General features: G+C 41.5%; 1 protein-coding gene across 1 annotated transcript; it reads right to left on the bottom strand.

Moving 5' to 3' along the window:
• Positions 1-7,690: 7,690 nt before the first annotated feature.
• Positions 7,691-19,379, bottom strand: tmem177 (transmembrane protein 177). Its single transcript, XM_028808045.2, has 2 exons — positions 19,302-19,379; positions 7,691-8,720 (listed from the first exon to the last, which is right to left on the bottom strand). The coding sequence occupies exon 2, from the start codon at positions 8,696-8,698 to the stop codon at positions 7,754-7,756; it is 945 nt and encodes a 314-aa protein (XP_028663878.2). The 5' UTR covers positions 8,699-8,720; positions 19,302-19,379; the 3' UTR covers positions 7,691-7,753.
• Between the last annotated feature and the right edge of the window lie 223 nt (positions 19,380-19,602).

Below are 19,602 nucleotides of genomic sequence, written 5' to 3'. Positions count from 1 at the left end.
CCCCGGAACACTAGATGGCAGCAGTGCCTCGGACTCCCACGGGGCTTCATGGGAGGTGGAGTTGGATATAGCCCTGTTGGGATCCAGGGGGTGCTGCAGCTGTTCCTGACCCCGTGTAGGTGGTTCTTCCGTCACACCTGGAAGTAGGGCAACGAGCACCTGAAGCACTTCCGGGTACCTTATATAAGAGGCCAGTGGAAATTAATTGGTGAGCCAGAGTCAGGTGGTGGAGGATGAAGCTTGACGAGAAGGTGTGGAGAAGAAGAAGAATTATTGTGTGGTATTGTGCTTGTGGGACTGTGTTGTGCCTGTGGGAAACAGGGAAGGCGTTTCCCACGAGGTGAAGGAAAAATAAAATCATTTCTGTTTTTATCACCTTCTCTGCGCTACATCACCACTACTGTACACTCCACCCGTTCTCACTACAAATCCCACTCTTATCGCCGCCTGAACTGCTGTGGACTCGCGCAACGAAGCATCTCATTTTGAAGATTTGCGCTGTGATGATCTGTGAACCCACAATACCTGGCAGAGAGGGGGGCACTTTGTCATGTGAGCTATATGGCACGCTCTAGCAGTCAGCCATGCCGAGCCCATCTCTGACTACTGTGAGCAGAGAACTTCCCTGGTGATGTCAGCTCATCTCTCTCACCACCACAGGGGACATCCGTTTTATCTGAATGTTCAGTTATGTGAGGCACCATCGGTCCACATTACATCACATAATCAGGGTTCTGCTGTATGGTACAGAACCACTTTAACAATTGGGTTTTTCTGTACTCTTTCAGTACTGGTATACCTTGCAGTACAAATACAAAGTGCCCCTATGGTCATATATACCATACACACGTGGGTGTAGGTGTGTGTGTGAAAGGGGTTGTCACACATGTGCGATTAGGGGGACAGGCAAATGTCCGATTCGGGGTGTGAAAACAGAGGGAAAAGGGTTGGAAAAAGAGTATTAATGCAACCAAAGGACAAATGATACATGGCAATACAGAGGCTTTATATTTTGGCGGCAGGAAGTAGGGTGAGGTCATCAAGGTGGGACAGAAGTGAGGTGATCCAGAGGGGCTGGAAGGGAGGAAAGTTACTTAATCCTCTGTGCTTCTGTGGAAAATGAAAGAGAGAAGCTCACATCATCTCACTTGCACTCCCACTTCTTCACCTCACTCGCCTTGATGACTTCACCCTACTTCCTGCCGCCAAAATATAAAGCCTTTGTATTGCCATGTGCCATTTGTCTTTTTGTTGTTTTACAGCTCACAACACGGGTTTCAGTCTTTTATTGACTATTCTGCCAACAATCTACAGGGCCAATCCCCAACTCTTTACTTTTGTCTTTTTCAACTTACTTACAGTGTATATACAGTAGATAGATAGATAGATAGATAGATAGATAGATAGATAGATAGATAGATAGATAGATAGATGTGAAAGGCACTATATTATAGATAGACAGACATGAAAGGCACTATATAATGATAGACATAGAGTGAAAGGCACTATATAATAGATAGATAGATGTGAAAGGCACTATATTATAGATAGATAGATAGACAGACATGAAAGGCACTATATAATGATAGATAGATAGATATATAGAGTGAAAGGCACTATATAATAGATAGATAGATAGAGTGAAAGGCACTATATAATAGATAGATAGATATGAAAGGCACTATATAATGATAGAGTGAAAGGCACTATATAATAGATATATAGTGCCTTTCACATCTATTTTATAGATAGATAGACAGACATGAACGGCACTATATAATGATAGATAGATAGATATATAGAGTGAAAGGCACTATATAATAGCTAGATAGATAGAGTGAAAGGCACTATATAATAGATAGATAGATAGATAGGTAGATAGATAGATATGAAAGGCACTATATAATAGATAGATAGATAGACACTATATAATGATAGACAGAGTGAAAGGCACTATATAATAGATAGATGGATAGATGTGAAAGGCACTATATAGTAGATAGACACTATATAATGATAGATGTGAAAGGCACTATATTATAGATAGACATGAAAGGCACTATATAATGACAGACCGATAGATAGAGTGAAAGGCACTATATAATAGATAGATAGATAGATAGATATAAAAGGCACTATATAATGATAGATATGAATGGCACTATATAATGATAGACAGATAGAGTGAAAGGCACTATATAATAGATAGATAGATATGAAAGGCACTATATAATAATAGATAGATAGATATGAAAGGCACTATATAATAGATAGATAGATATGAAAGGCACTATATAATAATAGATAGATAGATATGAAAGGCACTATATAATAGATATAAAAGGCACTATATAATAGATAGATAGATAGATATAAAAGGCACTATATAATGATAGATAGATAGATAGATACTTTATTAATCCCAAGGGAAAATTCACATATGAAAGAGGTCCCAAAAATTCCCAGAATCGGTCAATAGCACTAGTAGGGTGTAGTTGTCGAATATGCCACTAAGTATCGTATGCCTACAGTCTGGTTGATCAGTCCGCCGAGTGTCACCATGCCGAGTTGATCAAGTGTGTTATTTCTTCCATTTATTCTACAATTGCACAGGTGACTTAAGGGATTCCCCCCCCCCCACCACCACCACCTAAAGTCACCATGGCAGATTCCCAACAGACAATGATGGTCATATTTTTCAACACTGAAGAAATGCCCCTTAAGTAGTGACATTTCATTGAACTGCTGAGGTGTCTACGGGAAAGCCTCGGAGGAAAAAGTGGCACATCCAGAACTGGATTTTGCACCGTGACAATGTGCCTGCACACACCATGTTGTCAAAGAGTTTTTGACAAACAATTAATGAGGTTCTTACTTTGACCCCCAACCACCCCGTATTCGCCAGATCTCACTCCCTGTGACTCCTTTTTGTTCCTATCATTAAAATTGATACCGAAGGGAAAAAATGATTTGCTATCATGGAAGAAATCAGGAAAACTGGCAGCAAGCTCTAGCCACGAGAACAGGAAATGTCATCAGGAACGGGAGAAGCGCTGGGACAAGTGAATTGCATCTCAAGGAGAATCTTCTGAAGGTGACTATAAGGGAATTTAAGTTTCATAATAAAGGTTATTGTTTTTACAATTCTGGGAATTTTTGGATTCCCCACTTGTATATATACAGTACTGTACAAAAGGTTTAGGCACTCTAAATAATTCACAAAAATCTTTGTCCCAAATAGTCATTTTATGACTGCTGGATTAGTGTGTCAATAGTACAGAGCAAATAGCAAAGCAACACAATATGATATCCGAAAATCCTTAAAGAAACTCCTATAGTAATTGAACAGGAAAGTGCTCTAAAATGTGAGATCTTTGTCAGCATACTGCCTGATGTGTGATGAAGGTGCTAACAAACAATAACATCTTGTGGAGGCTGAACCAAAGTGAAACTGAAACAGCTGCGTTGAGGAAATAAAACCGGGCAAGAGACCACCAGAGGGAAGGAGAGGCAGATGTGGTGTTTACGCCAACGGTCACCAACTCCAGTCCTGGAGGACCACCGTGGCTGCAGGTTTTCATTCAAACCCTTTTCTTAATTAGTGACCCGTTTTTGCTGCATTAAATTCTTCTGAACTAATTTGAATTGACTTGTTCTTGAAGACTCAGAGCCCTTAATTGTTTCATTTTCCTTAATTAGCAGCCAAAGAATAACGAGATGTAAAATGAGTCAATGCAACTGGTGTCCATCATACAATATCTGAAAATAAAGAAAGATGAAGGTCTCGGGAATGTTGATCTGCTTAGGTCCCCAGTGCTCTTAGAAAGAGAAAATCAACAATTTCAGAAATGTCTGCTAATGCACCACAAGAGCAGCAACAAGCCACGAAATTAAAGAACGGGTGAAATTAACGACAAGACTCAGCGCCTCATTAAGGCGTTGGAGTGAAATTGGTTGGAGTTTGAGGCCCTGAGTTAGCTGGTCTTCTGTTGACTCTCTCACCTCACATTTAATTGGAGCGGCTGCTGCTTCACCACCTGAGGCCACAGGTCCGCCACGCCCTTGACCCTCTGCAGTTCGCATACCAGGAGAAGGTGGGAGCGGAGGATGCCATCATCTTCATGCTACACCGATCCCTCTCCCACTTGGACAGAGGCAGTGGTGCTGTAAGAATTATGTTTCTGGACTTCTCTAGCGCCTTCAACAACATCCCACCTCTGCTCCTCAGGGACAAGCTGACAGAGATGGGAGTAGATTCATACCTGGTGGCATGGATCGTGGACTATCTTACAGACAGACCTCAGTATGTGCGTCTCAGGAACTGCAGGTCTGACATTGTGGTCAGCAGCACAGGAGCGCCGTAGCGGACTGTACTTTCCCCGGTCCTGTTCAGCCTATAGACATCGGACTTCCAATACAACTCGGAGTCCTGCCACATGCAAAAGTTCGCTGACGACACTGCTATCGTGGGCTGCATCAGGAGTGGGCAGGAGGAGTATAGGAACCTAATCAAGGACTTTGTTTAATGGTGCGACTCAAACCACCTACACCTGAACACCAGCAAAACCAGCTGGTGGTGAATTTTAGGAGGCCCAGGCCCCTCATGGACCCCGTGATCATCAAAGGTGACCGTGTGCAGAGGGTGCAGACCTATAAATACCTGGGAATGCAGCTGGATGATAAATTGGACTGGACTGCCAATACTGATGCTCTGTGCAAGAGAGGACAGAGCCGACTATACTTCCTTAGAAGGCTGGCGTCCTTCAACATCTGCAATAAGATGCTGCAGATGTTCTATCAGACGGTTGTGGCGAGCGCCCTCTTCTACGCGGTGGTGTGCTGGGGAGGCAGCATAAAGAAGAAGGACGCCTCACGCCTGGACAAACTGGTGAGGAAGGCAGGCTCTATTGTTGGCATGGAGCTGGACAGTTTGACATCTGTGGCAGAGCGACGGGCGTTGAGCAGACTCCTGTCAATCATGGAGAATCCACTGCATCCACTGAACAGGATCATCTCCAGACAGAGGAGCAGCTTCAGTGACAGACTGAGGAGATCGTTCCTCCGCCACACTATGCGACTCTTCAATTCCACCCGGGGGGTAAACGTTAACATTATACAAAGTTAGTGTCTGTCTTTATACCTGCATTGTTGTCACTCCTTAATATTGTTTTTTATCAATATGCTTCTGCTGGAGTATGTGAATTTCCTTTTGGGATTAATAAAGTATCTATCTAATTTCTGTTTGGGTGCCACTTAAGGAAAGAAATGAAGCAATTCAGAGGAACGATGAAGAAGTTCAGGGGAACAAATCTTAAACAACAAATCCATCAAAATGAATCCACAAGAAGTTAACTAGTAGCACAAACAGGGCACTCGTTAAAACAAAAGGGTTGGAATGAAAACCTGCAGCCACAATGGTCCTCCAGGACCGGAGTTGGTGACCCCTGGTTTACGCCATGACAAATGTGAGCATAGCAACCTTGCATCATCAAGCTCTCTGATAAGCAGTTAGGTGTCCTCATACAGTGGGGCAAAAAAGTATTTAGTCAGCCACCAATTGTGCAAGTTCTCCCACTTAAAAAGATGAGAGAGGCCTGTAATTTTCATCATAGGTATACCTCAACTATGAGAGACAAAATGAGAAAAAAAATCCAGAAAATCACATTGTCTGATTTTTAAAGAATTTATTTGCAAATTATGGTGGAAAAAAAGTATTTGGTCAATAACAAAAGTTCATCTCAATACTTTGTTAAGTACCCTTTGTTGGCAATGACAGAGGTCAAACGTTTTCTGCAAGTCTTCACAAGGTTTTCACACACTGTTGCTGGTATTTTGACCCATTCCTCCATGCAGATCTCCTCTAGAGCAGTGATGTTTTGGGGCTGTCGCTGGGCAACACGGACTTTCAACTCCCTCCAAAGATTTTCTATGGGGTTGAGATCTGGAGACTGGCTAGGCCACTCCAGGACCTTGAAATGCTTCTTACGAAGCATTGGGATCATTGGCATGCTGAAAGACCCAGCCACGTTTCATCTTCAATGCCCTTGCTGATGGAAGGAGGTTTTCACTCAAAATCTGACGATACATGGCCCCATTCATTCTTTCCTTTACACGGATCAGTCGTCCTGGTCCCTTTGCAGAAAAACAGCCCCAAAGCATGATGTGTCCACCTCCATTGCTTTACAGTAGGTATGGTGTTCTTTGGGTGCAACTCAGCATTCTTTCTTCTCCAAACACGACGAGTAGAGTTTTTACCAAAAAGTTCTATTTTGGTTTCATCTGACCATATGACATTCTCCCAATCCTCTTCTGGATCATCCAAATGCTCTCTAGCAAACTTCAGACGGGCCTGCACATGTACTGGCTTAAGCAGTGGGACACGTCTGGCACTGCAGGATTGGAGTCCCTGGTGGCGTAGTGTGTTACTGATGGTAGCCTTTGTTACTTTGGTCCCAAATCTCTGCAGGTCATTCACTAGGTCCCCCTGTGTGGTGTTGGGATTTTTGCTCACCGTTCTTGTGATCATTTTGACCCCACGGGGTGAGATCTTGCGTGGAGCCCCAGATCGAGGGAGATTATCAGTGGTCTTGTATGTCTTCCATTTTCTAATAATTGCTCCCACAGTTGATTTCTTCACACCAAGCTGCTTACCTATTGCAGATTCAGTCTTCCCAGCCTGGTGCAGGTCTACAATTTTGTTTCTGGTGTCCTTTGACAGCTCTTTGGTCTTGGCCACAGTGGAGTTTGGAGTGGGACTGTTTGAGGTTGTGGACAGGTGTCTTTTATATTGAATACGAGTTCAAACAGGTGCCATTAATACAGGTAACGAGTGGAGGACAGAGGAGCCTCTTACAGAAGAAGTTACAGGTCTGTGAGAGCCAGACATCTTGCTTGTTTGTAGGTGACCAAATACTTTTTTTCCACCATAATTTGCAAATAAATTCTTTAAAAAATCATACAATGTGATTTTCTGGATTTTTTTTTCTCATTTTGTCCCTTATAGTTGAGGTATACCTGTGATGAAAATTACAGGCCTCTCTCATCTTTTTAAGTGGGAGAACTTGCACAATTGGTGGCTGACTAAATACTTTTTTGCCCCACTGTATGTGCTGTCCAGGTTCACCTGCAAAGGAACAAAGAAATGGGCAATGCTCAGGATTGGAAACCCAGTGGTTAGCCACAGAAAATGAGAAACACATCAAGCAAACTTCCCTTTGAAACTGGAAGATGGCAATCACCGCCGGCTCAGAACTGGTAGAAACTACTGGAACCCTGTGACACTCATCTACAGTCTGAATTGACCTTCATGGATGAGTTACAACCGAAAAGCCATTCCTCTGAGGTGTAAACAGAGCATAGTGATTCACAAAACAAAGACTGGGGTAAAGGTGCTCAGAACTGATGGGACACGATTTTTAATTTTTGGTAACAACAGAAAGCAGTTTGTCTGTCAAAGGGCTTAAGAATGTCACATGCATGAATGTCTGCAGGCAACAGTGATACCTGGTGACACTGCTCACCAACAGGGCCCAGCATGCGATTTAAAGCCAGGTTCCTGGAGACAAGAGTGCTTACCACAGAGCCGCCACTTGCATCACAAACGAAACTGAATGTAAATGCGCTCACCTGTCATACACACCACACCACCACTAGTCAAAGTTTCTACCAAATCGTTATCAGAAAACAGACCTTTTTATTTGCATAAATTCTTTATTAACTATGCATACTTGTACCACTGGCTTCAAGGTCTTAGTTATTGTTGGTGCACCCTATATCGGTTTAAAATACGGAGTAGGCGCTCTTTTCTTGCGGTATAAGGTGCATATTTTAATCTGATCCAGTGTTTAGGAAACAAATTGCCACTTGGAGCGTACATCTCTTCTCCTTTTCTACCCATCAGTACTCGAAGAGTTCTATTCCGAGCCAGGATTTTGTCATAAAACTCGACTCCCCCCCATGCATACTCCTCAGAAAGACTGGCAACCTTGCGGTCAGTGTGATATTCGAGCCACTGATTGACTGCATCGGAGGCAAGAAAATAACACGACGAACCCAACAAGGCCACTGCCAAATTTACAAGTCCACGAACTGCCACAGGTCGAGAGTACAGGCCAAACATTTGTTTTATCACAACTCCTGAAAACCAAGTAGCAGCCAAACATGCGGGTGCCACGGCAGCATATAAAACAGGCCCACTGATCTCCAGGCAAGAGAGTTCCCGAGCCAGGGCAAACTTCTTTGCTTCTGGTGAAAACGTCAGAGCTTCCTTCAGTAATGCTCCTTGGGTGCCTTCCCAGTCCACTTCCTTCCCATTTATTATAACAACTCTGTTTTTAATTCCACTTTTGTCTTCTGTAGTACTGTTAAAGTTGGCAGGAATGCCCACGTGAGCCCTACCTGGCATCCAAGGGATTCCGGCGCTTATTGGGTGAAAGCCAAAGGCTGCGAACGCTCGGTAGTTTTGCGGTGAGCGAACCTTGGTTTCCTTGAGCACTTCTTGGAACGAATTCTGCAGGTTTTCAGAAAGGACAGCAGGTTGTCCCTGGCACCAGGCCTGGTAGATTTTCTTATATGTCTGCTCTGGGAACACGTGGTAAAAGATACTGATAGAGAAGACACCGCCGCATGAAGAAATAAGCAAGCCATTTCGGTATTTGTGCACAAATGGCACCAGTCTTCTGCTGAGCCTGACCAACATTTTTAGGGTTTGATCACAAATGCTGTAAGAAATAAATAAAAAGTTTTTATTAGTTTGTGAAACATTTTTAAGGTAATGACTTTTTTTGGACATCCTTGTTTTATTAAAGAAAGCAGAGCCAATGGGTTTTATGCTTTTTGGTATTTCCCATCAAAACCATATTCTTTATTCTCAGGTGCTGAGCTTTTGTTAACTTTTGTTAGATAACAGAAGGTTTCTTAAACTATGGGTCATAGGTTACCATGTGTTTAATGTGAATGGGTCGTGGTGGGTTGGCACGGGTTGATAAAGCAATTGACATTGCTCTGCTCTGATGAACACTGATAATTCTTGAACGGGACAACTAGTTATGACGATTGGGTGACAAATCTTCATTTGTGAATCTCAATGGGGGACCATTCTGATGACCATAAAGGAATGGGTATAAAAAGAACTACAGTGGGGGAAATAATTATTTGATCCCCTGCTGAATTTGTAAGTTTGCTCACTTACAAAGAAATGAACAGTCTCTGATGTTTATGGTCGTTTCATTTTAATGGAGAGACAGAATATCAACCAAAAATCCAGAAAAAACACCATACATAAAAATTATAAATTGATTTGCATGTCATTGAGAGAAATAAGAATTTGATCCCCCACAACCCTGCCAGAATTCTGACTCCCACAGATTGATTGGCATGTGGCACACAGCCAATCAATCAATCAATCAATCACAGATACTCCTGATCTCAACTTGTTTTGTGTGTAAAGCCCACATGTTCACACAATCAATTTCTTCCACTCCAACCTCTCCACCACAGTGGGTAACACCAAAGAGCTGTCAAAGGACAAGACCTGCACAAGGCTACAATGGGCTACAAGACCATCAGCAAGAAGTTTGGTGAGAAGGGGACAACTGTTGGTGTGATTATTCGGAAATGGAAAAAATAGAAAATGACCATGGAATCACCCTCGGTCTGGAGTTCCATAGAAGATCATGAGGATGATCATGAGAAAGGTGAGGGATCAGCCCAAAACTACCCAGGAGGAGCCTGTTAATGATCTGAAGGCAGTTGGGACCACCACAGTCAACCTATGCCAACACACTACGCCGTAACGGATTGAAATCTTGCAGCGACTTGCAAGGTTCTCCTGCTCAAGAAAGTACATGTACAGGCCCATCTTAAGTTTGCCAGTGAACATCTAAATGATTCAAAGAGGGCTTGGGAGAAACAGCTGTGGTCAGATGCAACCAAAAATGAAGCCCTTTTGCATCAACTCGACCCACCGGGTTTGGAGGAAGAGAAATGCCGAGTATGACCCAAAGAACACCATCCCCACAGTCAAGCACGGAGGTGGAAACATTATACTTTAGGGATGTTTTTCTGCTAAGGGTGCTGGATGACTTCACCACATTGAGGGGCCAATGGACAGGGCCATGTACCATAAAATCTTGGACGAGAACCTCCTTCCCTCAGCCAGAACACTGAAGATGGGTCGTGGATGGCTCTTCCAGCATGACAATGACCCAAAACATACCGCCAAGGTAACAAAGGAGTGGCTAAAGAAGAAGCACATTAAGGTCATGGAGTGGCCTAGCCAGTCTCCAGACCTCAATCCTACAGAAAATCTGTGGAGAGATCTGAAGCTTCAAGTTGCCAAGCTGCAGCCAAGAAACCTAAAGGATTTAGAGAGTTTCTGTAAAGAGGAGTGGGCCAACATCCCTCCTGAGATGTGTGCAAACCTGGTGACCAACTACAGGAAATGTCGTACCGCTGTGCTTACCAACAAGGGTTTCACCCCAAGTACTAAGTCGTGTTTTGCTTGGATATCAAATACTTTTTTCTGTCAATGACACGCAAATTAATTTATAACTTATATGTAATGTGTTTTTTCTGGATTTTTGGATGATATTCTGTCTCTTTCCATTAAAATGAAACTACCGTACAAATCTTTGTAAGTGAGCAAGGGGATCAAATAACTATTCCCCCACTGTAAGAAGGGCAAGATTGGGTCGTGCCAAAAGCCTGGTTTATAGAATTGAATCACATAAACAAGTTTCTATTTTTGACATATGTAAAATATATAGTATACTAGCTGATTACCCAGTGGCTTCGCTCACCGAGTGCAAGGGAAAGAAATAAAATGTAGTATTTATAAAATAAGTTTGTTAATTGCCAATTTTATTTTTCAACAAATAAAGAGCACTTACAATAACATAGAAATCAATATAAACATTATTAACATCATTATCATATGAGAATATGAAGTAATATATAAGAAGCACATTGTATATAAATATAAATTATTAAACAGTAAAATCTTCTTCTATAATACGCTACCATGGCTGTTCGTTTGTCTGTCCAGGATTTTAAATTACTTGTAGCTCACAAACCGTTTCACCTATTGACGTATATACTACGTGACGTCTACTATCCACTTTCGGGGTGATGATTTTATTACTCTTTATTTTATTTTATTGTAGAATCAACTCTCGTGCAGCAGGCCTGCCGTGCGACGGATGTGTACGGGCGGCGTTCTCATTCCCTACCACCTTCGCTATTCATTCTTGAGGCAGATTGAACACTTAAGTGCCAGATTAAGTGAAAGGTTAAAGAAAACGTGCTAAGTACCGTGGACCCTTGACTTACGAACTCAATTCATTCGCGAGGGCTGGTTGTAACTTAAGTTGGTTGTAAGTCAAGACTATTTGTCCCATAAGAAATAATGGAAATACCCATAATGCATTCTGAACGTCCCACAGCAACACTTACTTAACCTTTTCATAATAAAAAAGGGTTGTATAATGTGCATAATTTACCAAAACACCAATAATTTTTCTAATGTACTAACCAAAAACTTATAAAAAGTGCCTAGCCTACCAGAAACAACAATTTCATGCTGTACTCGCCATTTAATTTGACATCTTTGGGCTGCAGGAAGGAAGGAGGAGGAGAATGAAATGGAAGGTGGTTATTGTTTAGAAGGAGCCTCCTTAAACAAATCTTTTCTTTGTAAAATTGTCGAGATGGTGGATTTCGACATGCTGTACATATTAGCGAGATCAGTCACACGAACACCACTCTCATATTTCCGCACAATTTCCTTCTTCGTTTCGATTGTGATCGCGTTCTTTACCTTCGTTACCTTCTCTTCCTTCCTTAGCAATTATCGAAAAAAATTATATAAATCACTGCACTGACCGAAATTACGTCCACAAACACATGTATCTGGGCTCCGACTGACGCTTACAAACACTCTCAGCTGTTTGTTTACAATCGCGCAAGCGGATACACGTGACCGCATTCAGGTCGTAACGCAAGATGTTGGTTGTAAATCAAAACAAAAATTTTGGTCGTAAATCAAGTTGTTCACATGTCAGGCCGGTTCTATATCAAGGGTCGACTGTAATTGCAACACAAAAACTAACTTAATCAGTTTTAACATGAAAAGATGCCGACGAAAGAGAAGCAGCAGGCCGCTAGGGTGGAGTAAAGAAGAGCTGCTCAGAAAGCAGCAAGCGCATCAACCTCCGAGCAAACGAATGCTAAACGTACAGAGAAAGAGGAGGAATACTAGGAATGCTCAAGTCAAGTGTATTCGTGCAGTGCGCCGTTACTGCTATTTTGACAAAAGAATTTGAACAACATATAAGAAGCATATAAATTATTAAACAGTAAAACATTAACATTTAAGAAGTAAAGATACATTGAGTACTACTGCAGTGCTTTCAGGTATACTACATTTTTTGTTTGCCCATTACGTGCATAAATGTATAAATTTTTTGGTGTACCTACCCGAGAACACGCGACTTATAACTGACCGTGGGAGAAGCATGGATTTTAAACACGCGTTGAGTTCATCTGTCGGTGTCCCTCGTGGAATAACTGGTAATGTTTGACTAAAATCTCCTGCGAGTAAAATGACAGTACCTCCCATTATTTTGGTAGGATCTCTAAGATCTTGCATTGTTCGGTTCAAGGCTTCATAAGCTCTTTTATGTGCCATGGTGCACTCATCCCAAACTATTATCTTTGAATGTTGCAAGACTTTTGCCTTTCCAGAGCCCTTGCGTATGTTGCAAATTGGATTTTCATCTTGAGCGAGGTTTAATGGTAATTGCAATGCCAAATGTGCTGTACAGCCTCCATCTAATAATGTAGAAGCGATTCCCCATGATGCTACAGCCAGAGCTATGTCACCATTCGCTCTCTCTGCAAGAATCAGGTTTATTAAGAATGTTTTTCCTGTTCGTCTGTGGTCATACGTAATTTCCGTTTCAAACGCTCATACATAATTTCCGATTCAAACGCAAAAAGAATTTTATAGATTATATATATATTGTGGTGGACGGCTGGGGATTCAGCCCAGCCGGGATGCCTGAAAGGACCAGGAGAGGGACAATACCTCCCCCGGGCCACAAGAGGGCGGCCACCCCGGTCTGCGTGGGGGCCACGGGAACAGAGCTTGGAAGCTCATCCCTGTTGGGGCCCATGGTCACCACCAGGGGGCGGTGAGAAAATTTTGGAGCCCTGGAAAGCAGCACTTCTGCCACACAAGGAAGTACTGCTGGAAGAGAGTCCAGGTATGCCCGGAGTGCTTCTGGGTGCAAGGGCAGCACTTCCGCCACACCAAGAAGTGCTGCCGGAAGATCATCATGAAGCACCTGGAGCACATCTGGGTGGACTTTAAAAGAGGCCGCCTCACTCCATTCAAGGAGCCGGAGTCGGGTGTAAGAGGATGGAGCTTGCGATGGGAGAAGTAGAGGCGGCAGAAGAAAGTCAGAAGAAATAGAGACTGAAATGAGGGTGGATTGGGAACTATATTGAGTGTACATTGTGGATAGCAGAAGTAAAACGTGTGTGTTTTGGAATTTTTATATATATATACACATATACATATACATATACAGGGTGTTCATAAAGTCCGTGTGCAATTTAAAATAGCTGTAACTTTGTAAGTATATGTGATAGAAAGAATCTGTAAAAAGGATTAGAAAGCTTGATGTATCTAATTTTGTTTTTGCTGTACTTGGTGAACTGAAAATCCACATGAGTCTATTGAATATGAAAGAGATTCTCCCAAAGTTAATGTGTGGTGTGCTTTGGGAAAAAAATCGAGTCATAGGTCCTTTCTTTTTTGAAGGGCGTGTTGTTAATTGTGAATTTCCCCCTGGGATTAATAAAGTATCTATCTATCTATCTATCTATCTATCTGTCTATCTATCTATCTAATGGTGATAGCTATTTAGAAATACTGCAAAATGACTTTATTCCTCAACTTGAACAATTAGGACTGATAGTGAACACAGAGTTTCAACAAAATGGTGCTCCCTGTGACTTTGCTTTGCATGTTAGACAGTTTCTATATGAGAAATCTCCTAACGGATGAATTGGAAAAGGTTGACCATTTTCTTGGTCTCCATGTTCACCAGATTTGACTCCATTGAATTTCTTTTTATGTATGTCTACTAGGACTAAGTGTTTTAATCCCCTTTGTAATCAGGACAGCATTGATTGTTTAGGTTGGACTGGAGGTGTCCTCATGAATTTTAATCTGGCAGTGTTACTGCCTCCAGTACGACACATCACCGGTTGTATGGGGACATGTGAAAACGAGTGTTTCTACAACCAAACCTCAATCTTTAGAAGACTTGCAAGTCAGGATAACTGATGTGATTGCTGGTATTACTGAAAATCAGCTTGAAAATGTTTTGCGAGAACTACAGAATTGTATTACCCTTTGTATTAGTAATGATGGTGGACAAGTACAATAAAATATGTGTTTCTTCTTTCTAATCCTTTTTACAGATTCTTTCCATTACATACATTTACAAAGTTACACCTATTTTAAATTGCACATGGACTTTATAGACACCCAGTATATTATAATATAAAATTATCTTAATATGGCTGAAATTTTGACTCTTGAGTTTTCGATGCACTTACATGCTTTAAGGACATTTACAAAGAATTTGACAGTTTCTTCTGTGATGTCATTCAGTGATATGCCAAACTTTTGATACAGATCAACTGAACACATTCCAAAGTTTCACCCTTATTACAATCACGGAATATTAGAGTATTATTAACATTATTTAAGAGAACAGACCATTCTGCTTAACTAACTTGTCCATGCTATTCTCTAAAACATCACCGAGTCAAGACTTGAAGGTTCCTAAAGCCCTACTCTCTGCCTCACCACTTGTTAGGTTGTTCCATGTTTCTGAGGGGTACACTGACAGATTCACTGTGCTGAATGACTCTCCCAAAGCCGGACAGAAAAGACCACCAAGGAGAGAACAACCAACAAGAAATATTACTGGGTGTGTTTTTCTTTCTCTCCTCAGAAGTCAAAAGTCACATTCCTTTATACACTTAGCGTGGCATAAGCTTGTCATTCAAATCTTATTAGTCCTTATTATGACCAGTTGACCTTGTAGCTGGGCAGTAAAAAAAAAAAAATGACAAGTGATTCAATGCTCATGAAACCATGAATGTTTCTTTAATTAGGTTGTTTCCCGATACAGTAAATGGCGGTGGCAGTCACACAGAAACATCTCAGAACAGCAGCCCCCTTTCTCTATTTCACAGCAGTAAAAGACATGTCGACTTTGAAAACCGTTATCTTCTTCCTTTTGTCTGTAAGAATGATCTTGGAGAACATTTATCTTTTTTTTCCCCCCCAAAGGCATTCGGTATTAATGATTAACTTATACACACTTATGTTATGAGTTGCACAAGGAAAGGCTAACTGAGAAATGAGGATGCCTGGGAAAGGAAATGTTAACCAAAGTATAAACTGCAGATCTATCCTATTGTTCGTCATTACCAAAACACTAATCAAAGAATCATTAAAGCAAACAGTTAGAAACCAGGAAGACTAAAGCATTAGAAATACAGTAGACCCCGGCAAAGTCGTGGTTCAGGGTTCGCGGACTCAGTCGTTCGCGGATTTTTTCTTAGAACCTAACTATTAATTGTTAGCGGAAAGCGCAAATAAACTCCGCAATTGTTTATGGCTTTTAACGTGGCAATACTGTGCTGTAGAGAGAACAGGAAGCAACCGCTGAGGGAAACGCGGTTTGGGATGGTGAAAGTAGCTAATCCAAGAGCGTTATTCATTTCTCCTTGCTGATGATTGACTGCTGCTTTGTGACGCGTCTCCAGCTGAGTGTCCTCGTGTTTTCCATTTTGTTATTGTTTTGTTATTTTTAAACGCGCACGATGTCGTTGAACTGCTCTGCATCTTCTAAGGCTTCTGGAACTGAGCCTAAGCGCCAGAAGAAGTGTAAAACACTCCAGGAGAAGGTTGACTTGCTCCGGGAACTAAAACGTTATGCTGCAGTAGCGCACCACTATGGCATTAATGAAAGCACCGCATGCTACATAAAGAAGAACAAAGCAGTTTCTGTGATAGTGCCAAAAAGGAAAAGACCATAAGGAATAAAAATATCATCAGGATGGAACCTGCCTTGGCACTGTGGATCACCGACTGCAGGAAGACGGTAACATCATCGGTGAGAAAGCATGGAAATTGTATCAGCAGTTCGCTACTGGAGACAACGTTCCTGAATTCTATAAAGAAACGCCAGCACGAAACCCCACCAGAAGAAGACCCGTACAAAGATACGACACCTCCTGAAGCGCCTGAAGAAGAGGCGCCAACCAAGGAGTTTTAAATCCTCTGCATTGTACTGCACAGCTACTTCATCATCATCAATATCATTCATCATTGGTACCTGTACATTTTACTGTATTTTAATTAAATGAAATTATTATGTATTTACTTATAACAAAGAAAATGACAGCGCATACCAAAGAAAACGTGCTTGCATGAATTACAGTATGTATAGCGGTAACATCAGTATTTTATATTCTAGCACTGCGGGAGACATAGCAGTACAGTACTGTACAGTAGACGGGTTTACCTTTACATTCTGTTTTTAGGTAATGTATTAAGGTAATTTTTTAGGTAATGTATTAATGTATTAAGCGGAGTTTGTAATGAAATTAAAGTGCTTTGGGGGCATACTGTATTTAGGGTTGAAACTATAAAAATAGGCATTTAAGAGGCATTTTTTAACCACATCCAAAAGTTGTGGTTTTTCACAATTCGCTGGTGCTCTAGGAACGTAACCCCCGTGAATTTTGGGGGTGTACTGTACACCCAACAGATTTTTTTTTTTTATGGCTATGTCACATTACATGACTTTTCAACGATTTTCAGTTGTAGATAGATAGATAGATAGATAGATAGATAGATAGATAGATACTTTATTAATCCCAAGGGGAAATTCACATACTCCAGCAGCAAAAAATATTAAATTAAAGAGTAATAAAAAATGCAGGTAAAAAACAGACAATAACTTGAATAATGTTCAACGTTTACCCACTCTGGTGGAATTGAAGAGACGCATAATTTGGGGGAGGAATGATCTTCTCAGTCTGTCAGTGGAGCAGGACAGTGTAGCCAACATAATCTTAAACTCGATGGAAAAAAACGTCTGTGTGCTCCCGTGAAGTTAGTCGCATAATGCGACACAGCCAGCGACTCACTCCAACTAGTCTGCAACTCACTCCAATCAAAGCAAACAGTTCTGATTTTGTCTTCAGTTGTGGGGCAGGTGCTGTGTGTGCAGGAGAGCTGACAACCAATGAAAGCTCACCCAGAAGTACAATGCATTTAATGCAGTGACGAGGAGAGAGGAACGCGAGTGTTTTCGACCTCACAAACAGTACCACGACAGAATGGAAAAATGTCAGTTTATTTATATAGCACATTTAAAACAACATAGGAATGCTGTGGCCAAAGTGCAATACAATAAAAGAATAAAAGAAGACAAAATACAAAAGGGCACAAATTGTGCCTGAACTTGCCATACTTGTTAACTCACAGGTGGGCAATGTCGTTCCTGGAGGGCATCAGTGGCTGAAGGCTTTTGTTCCAACCCAGTTGATTAATTAGAAACCAATCTTTGCCAATCTCAGACCTTATTTAAATTTATGGCTCGTTAGTCTGCAATGTTAGGTTCTCATATTGTAGAGTTCATCCTTTCCAAGGATATGGTGCCTAAAACTGATCATTTTCAGTCTGTCGCATTTTTCTATTAAGTGTTTTATTAACCCAAATCATACGTGATAAATCCACACAGCAGTGTAAATGGAAACAAGTGAGATGGAGAACTGCTGACTTCTTTGTGATTTGCATTTTATTGCTAATTAGGAGCCATTAAAACAGTGCATGCAGCTGTTTAAGACTGAAATAAGCAATTAAGGGTGGGGAACCTGAACAAGCGAGGCCACTAAAATGAAGCATCAAAACATCGCTTAAACAATAAGTGCTTCATCAGTACTAATTGACTTCTCATTAAGAAACTGGGTTGGAACAAAAACCTGCAGCCCACCAGGACGGACTCTGCCCACCCCTGTGTTAACTCTTCGTACAGCACCAGCTCTACCAGGCAGCACATTATTGGCTGTAAGGAAAAGTAGAGAGTTTGACTGTGCTGAAAGTTGCCTCAGCGATTTACAGGGATGTAAACTGACATGGTCTGTCATGAGCCCTGAGATTTGCTGGTTCCCTGCCAAAGTCCATTTAGATTTGATTAGAGCAGTGCGTCTCAAACTCGGTCCTGGGGACCCACTGTGGCTGCAGGTTTTTGTTCCAACCAGATTCATAATCAGTGACAACACCTGATAACACTGATCTCATTTAATTAGTTGTTTTATTTCTCTTATTCCACATTCATAAATACACAGCAGCATGATTTTTACATTTATAAAGACATTTAGAAATACTTTCTGTTTTTGCTACAGATTCAAATGCTTAACGCTCTTTCGTTGATTTCATTCTATTTTGTTCTTTCTCTGTGCAGTTTGCTCCCTTCCTTTCACAGTATCTTAATGATGACAAATAAAACGAGCAGAGCAGCCACCCAGGCAAACAACACTGAATAATGAAAGGCTGTGACTACTTTAGAGTCAGACCCACTAATTAGTAAATAATGGATTGATGAAAAAAATTGAACGCCTGGAAAATTAGAATGAAAATCAAGATGAAAATATTGTAAAAAACATTATTCCCATATATTAATTTTTTTTTTTTTTTTAACCAAACTTCGTTTTATTTCTATATTGTTCCCAAAACACAGAATCTGGGAAATAACAGTCCACTTAATCAGCCCAGGAATCCGATTAAACACAGAAGCTGGTTGGAACAAAAATCTGCACCAAAAGTGGGTCTCCCAGGACCGAGTTTGCGAACCCCTGGATTAGATCAACTTTATTAATCTCAAGAGGAACTTCTGAATTTCATCCTCTGCTGCTGGGCCAGGCTACACCCGTCCCCAACCATAAGTTGGAGCAAATCAGTCTGATCATATGAATAAACGTACATCACGATCTAAATGTCACATGTACAGTAAAGCACTTTCAAAACATTCACCGCATGCTCCCTGCACACACAAGTTGTATTAAACCAACAACACAAGTGTGTTTACTCCCTTAAATACGTCCGCGATTCTAATCAGTAATCAATTTAAGTTATGTCATTGTGAAAAAATATATAAACATCTGCGGACACATCCGTGTCATTCCAAGCCCCGCTCTGCCCCAGGACTCACCGTCACACCGCCAAGCTGCACGTCACGTGCCGCCTGCCCGTAAAGCGTGACGACACTACAGCACATTGCGACAGAGTTTTACGCTGTACGGCAGTCGTCTTTCTCTTGCTCGTTGTATATTTACGTCGGTCCGCGTCTAGCGGGAAGGAGCACAACCGCCACCTGCTGTACAGAAGGGAGATGCGGACACGGTAAGACTCGGATTGGGCCAAGCATATCCCCGCTGCTTATCTGTAAAGAATTTTGACAAAACCTTTTACTGATGCATACAGTATACAATGGAGGTCACAGAAATTTAACA

The sequence above is a fragment of the Erpetoichthys calabaricus genome, chromosome 8 (assembly GCF_900747795.2).
Source record: "Erpetoichthys calabaricus chromosome 8, fErpCal1.3, whole genome shotgun sequence".
Classification (NCBI taxonomy): Eukaryota; Metazoa; Chordata; class Cladistia; order Polypteriformes; family Polypteridae; genus Erpetoichthys; species Erpetoichthys calabaricus.
The sequence above is the reverse complement of the archived record's forward strand: the minus strand, read 5'-3'. Positions and strand labels throughout refer to the sequence as shown.